The sequence below is a fragment of the Malus sylvestris genome, chromosome 10 (genome assembly GCF_916048215.2).
Source record: "Malus sylvestris chromosome 10, drMalSylv7.2, whole genome shotgun sequence".
Classification (NCBI taxonomy): Eukaryota; Viridiplantae; Streptophyta; class Magnoliopsida; order Rosales; family Rosaceae; genus Malus; species Malus sylvestris.
In genome coordinates this window covers 18301244-18305829 of record NC_062269.1, presented here as the reverse complement: position 1 = coordinate 18305829, position 4586 = coordinate 18301244, and the positions used below count along the sequence as shown (strand labels likewise).

At 40.8% G+C, this 4586-nt stretch overlaps 1 protein-coding gene across 2 annotated transcripts; it reads right to left on the bottom strand.

Annotated features, from left to right (window-relative positions):
* Positions 1-609: 609 nt before the first annotated feature.
* On the bottom strand, positions 610-4045 carry LOC126586997 (uncharacterized). Of its 2 annotated transcripts, XM_050251966.1 has the most exons (4): positions 3300-4045; positions 2045-2392; positions 1287-1954; positions 610-1134 (listed from the first exon to the last, which is right to left on the bottom strand). In XM_050251966.1, the coding sequence occupies exons 1-3, from the start codon at positions 3756-3758 to the stop codon at positions 1328-1330; spliced, it is 1434 nt and encodes a 477-aa protein (XP_050107923.1). In that variant the 5' UTR covers positions 3759-4045; the 3' UTR covers positions 610-1134; positions 1287-1327. The 2 variants fall into 2 exon arrangements, with proteins under 2 accessions (XP_050107923.1, XP_050107922.1); XM_050251965.1 differs by having other exon boundaries at positions 610-1954.
* Between the last annotated feature and the right edge of the window lie 541 nt (positions 4046-4586).

The window sequence follows — 4586 nt, the reverse complement described above, 5'->3', positions numbered from 1 at the left end:
ACCCAAGACTTTTACCAGTTCGTAAATTTTGAATAGAAAGGATTTGATTGAGGAGAATGAAGAGTTGGAATAGAGAAGAGTCATAATTAAATTGTTTTTGGAGTTGTTTATTAAAAAAAATTGGAATTAGAATAAAATTGGTATAGATTTTATATAAATTATTTACTAATTCAGTTAGATCGGAATGAAAACCAATATAATTATTAAAATATCTTTAGTTAAAATGGATTATTTTATATACCAGTTTTCTGACAGATTTTATGTACTAATTAATTAAAAAATGTTAATGCCTCAATTTACCAAATATTAAACACAATGAAATTTAATTTACTTTTAATTATTGTTGAATTTCATATTAAATTGGATAACGGTTGGTGGTGTTGGGGTATATAATAAGGAGGAAAAAATTCATTCCAATTCTCCCAACAACTTGGAATTCAAACACAACCTAAACGTAGAGAATCTAATTTCTTCAAATTTTGGAGTTGGATTTCAAAATTCGGGTAAATCTAACTATCTCTTCTATAAAAGGAGCACATAAAAGAACTTAACACTTCTCTATCATTGTAGTATAGGGCCACTTACACCATTAAAACAAATTCTTGGACATAAAACAAAATCTAAGGCATTTATTTAAATTGCAGAATTTATGCAGAAACTCAAGAAAGAGAAGGATGGTGATTCCTATATGTTCATGAAAATTAAATACTTGATGGACACTGAGAACGTAGCAGAAAATACAATTAGCTAGAGACCCATATGTTGGTTACACCAGTTAATAATAAAGAAATAAAAACTCAGTACAACCTTTTCTGCCCATGCCTTCTATCTCCACCACTTTTGACAAAACCATCTGTTTTCCTTTCACAAACCCTAGAACCAACTTCTGCATCAATCACACAACCACAACGATTAGCACACCCGAAAACAGTAAGACTATCGAACTACCGGCATTAGGCTTCAAACTCCATGCCAGAAACCGGCGATCTCCTTAATATCGCTGCTCCTGAAATTGTAGAAAGATGAGCTTCGCCACCTTCCCTCATGCACTGAAGGTAAACTAAAACTTAAACCTCCATTTGCTCTATCCCCAGCTGGAAAAATCGAGCTCCAACACCTTTGTTGGATTCTGCACTGAGAGTATAAAGATTCATTCAGGCCGAAGTGAACCCTGTGAATAATTATGCTCTATTTACAGATTAAGAGGCATAAAACCAACGTCAAAAAACGCGACGCAACTCCTACTTTGTAAACTTCTAAGGTGTTAGCTGATTTAGAGTCGCTACCAGTATAAACAATTGCCCTAATTAAGTGCAGCCCCTTCTTGTTAGACTTCCATCTTCCAGGTCAGGCTATCAACATTAGCATTGTGCTCTTTCTCCAGCGCAGCAACTTTGGCCCGATGTGTTGCTACTGCAATCCCACCACCCTTTCCCCTTTCATCATGTGGAAGCTCGCTCGCTTCACTGATTGTCCCCGATCTTAAGTCAGCTGGGGGGATGAAGCAATCTATTGACAAACCTGGAACATTAAATGCAACCTCCTCGATTGTCCAAGCTTCTTCCATCCTTGTTTTGGTATGGCTCATTGCCATTTCACCAAACCTGAATAGGGTTACCACGGAACGCCCTGAGTGTGCAATCATGATTCCTTCAACAGGCCTGTAATCATCAAGGAATGAATTGATTGTGGTTTCCCAGTAAACAGCATCGCCACCGTTGGATTGGATGCGGGTCAGATGCGAATCCTCCATATGAACAAGAAGCCCTGTTTTCTGGCTGAAGTAACCAAACAACACATGCCTTATGATCTCGGCAGGGCCTTCACTCCTGGCCTTCAGAGTCTGAGGATCAGCAGAAAGCTTGAGGATGAAGCAATCCTCACCATTGATCTTCCTCTCTCCTATACATCTTGCATCGGTAAACATACTAGCCGTAGATCTTGGATCTAGACCCTGAAAAGGAAAACGTGAAGACATTTATGAATTGGATGACTAATTTCATGGCCAACGAAAAGAAGCACCAATAACCACATAAAACTTCACCTGAAGTGCCCGACGCAAGGGTCTCACTGGTCCTTTCGCAGTATGAGCACCAAGCCACGGTGTGTGCCTCCAGACAAGCTTCCCATTGCAGCCGGCATGGACCTTGCTCCCACCCACCGCAAGCTCTACATACCACATGTCCGGACTCATCTGCCAGAGCACAAACCCACCTGACTCGGCACATCTAGAGGCATTTCTGGTCTTCATCACCTTCGTTGCCGTTTCAAACTCAGAAGCAACCATCCTAACCTTTCCCATGGCATAAGCATTTTTTATCGAGTTCTGCAGCTTCTGCCCACCAGATGCCGCTGTGTACTGTTGCAGTATGTACTGGGCAGAGGAAGTTTCCTGCAAAGATATCACACATCAAAACCAACCCAACATCTATAATCCCGAATCAATTTTAGCGTAATTTTTCACAACAAATCCGAATCTAAAGTGCAAGCTAAAGAAAAATCTTCTACAATAAAATTACTAGCTGTCATGATCTGTTAGGTTGGTGACAAAATGTGAAAACACAGGTAAGATTGAAAAAAAAAAAAAAAAAAAAAATTCTGTATGTGGAAAATAAGAAAACAAATTCAACCAGCCAGTGAATCCCATTGGCCTGCTGAGCTCAACTTTCAGCAACATGTATCGGCTGCTTAAGATTCCATTGGGTCTAATTTTCACACTTAACTTTCTCGCTTGCCAAACAGGGAGAGACCAAGATTGAAAAAAGTAATAAAAAGAAGAATCACCAACGTCTACATCACAATTGAAGAAATTAGAGAAAACCAATTTTTAAAACAAAAGATTAAACAAACAAGGACTCTGGATGCAAATCGTAACCATCCAATGATGTTCTTCAAATTTAAGCAAAACATGAAGAAATAAATAAATAAATAATCAGTGGAAATCTATACCGTAAGAAGCAAATCATACCCATTGCAAAGAAAGAACCAAACTTTTTTTTTTTTGGGAGAAAAGGGCCAGAAGAATCCAACCATTTCTGTAAAATAAATCCAAAACCCAAATCTTACAATCTTTGTCGCAGTCAAAATTTATACAAATTCGCAATACCACCACCTCAGTCCCCAGCAGCATACAAACAAAATGCATGAAAGCAATTATTTTGTTGTTATTTTGCAGTTGCCATCTCAGAAACTAAGACAGAAAAGTTCATAGAAAATGGCGCAAAAGCCCCAGATGAACTTAGAACAGAGCTAGAGAGAGAATGTTAGAGACAGAGAATGTTAGAGAGAGAGAGACTGACGATGGGAGTGTCCTTGATGCTGAGATGGGGGAAAGGGTCGGAGGTACTGACGTGGAGGGGGGCGAGAGGAGCACCCATGACTCCAAGCAGCAGTCTCAGATCAGAACTCTTGCTGTTGTTATGCGCGACGGAGCTCACGGAGGGAGTCCGCGACAGCTGCCCTCGCATCCACTGGCCCAAACTCGACCCGACCCGCTTCGAATCCCCAAGTTCCCCTCCGTCCGGATCCGGACCCTCCATCACCGGCCTCAGGCTCCCGGATCTCCCAATCAACGCGTCCGGCTGCGCCACCAGCTGGACGCCGTGCCCATTTCCGTGATGGTTCTGCTTCTTCCTCCGGAGCAGACCCGTCATGGGCGACCCGGACCGGGCCGGGCTGCTGGCCCGCGACCGCGAGGGGCTGAGACCCCGAACCACCTCGTCCTTGAGAGCAGAGAAGAAGCCTTGTTTCTTCTCCATTTTTCGGTTGCGAAAGTTCTGATTCCTCCTGACCCGGTTTTTTCTCGACCCGAGAACGTAGTGTGGCGGGTGGGTTTTTGTGGACTAAGAGAAAATGGGTAGGGAGGAGTTAGCAGAGAGAGAGAGGAGGGCTTAGAGAGAGTGGAGACTGGTGGTGGTTGTTGAAGAAGGAGAAGAGTGAGAGTAGTAGTGAGACTGGTTCTTCATTTCATAGAGAGAGGGGGAGAGAGAGAGAAAGAGAGAGCGCGCGCGAGAGGAGTAGTGGGAAACTGAAGCATTTGGGAGCAAAAATGTTTTCAAGATTGTGACCTTGGGTGGTACTGTACTTAGGGGCGGGTTCAAAAAACCGAAAATCGAATCGAACCAAAACCGAAAAAACCGAACTAAACGAAAAAACCGAACCGAACTGAAATAATTAAATTAATATTTGTTTAATTTTATGTATTTAATTATTTGATTTTATTATATTAGAATATGATACTTCGGACTGCTGCTTTGGTATGACTTGTTTGCTTTTCAATTCAAATTGTCTTCTCAGCTTCTCCATCTACAACAAAAATTAGAACTTATACCATTACATGCAATATTTCTAGTTTATATCATTAAGTGCAACACATATATAAGAACACATATCTCAACTGCACTGCAATTGATTAGGGAAAGCAAACAGCATATAAAAGTCTCATGAGTTTATTAAACACTACGAGATCAAAAAAAAAATTCAAACTTTCTCACCTATGGCCAAGTATAGTAGCTTCTGTGGCCTAACAATTTTGAAAAGTATATCAATATATTCAAAAATATTGATGAACACCTCTTCAAAATTTG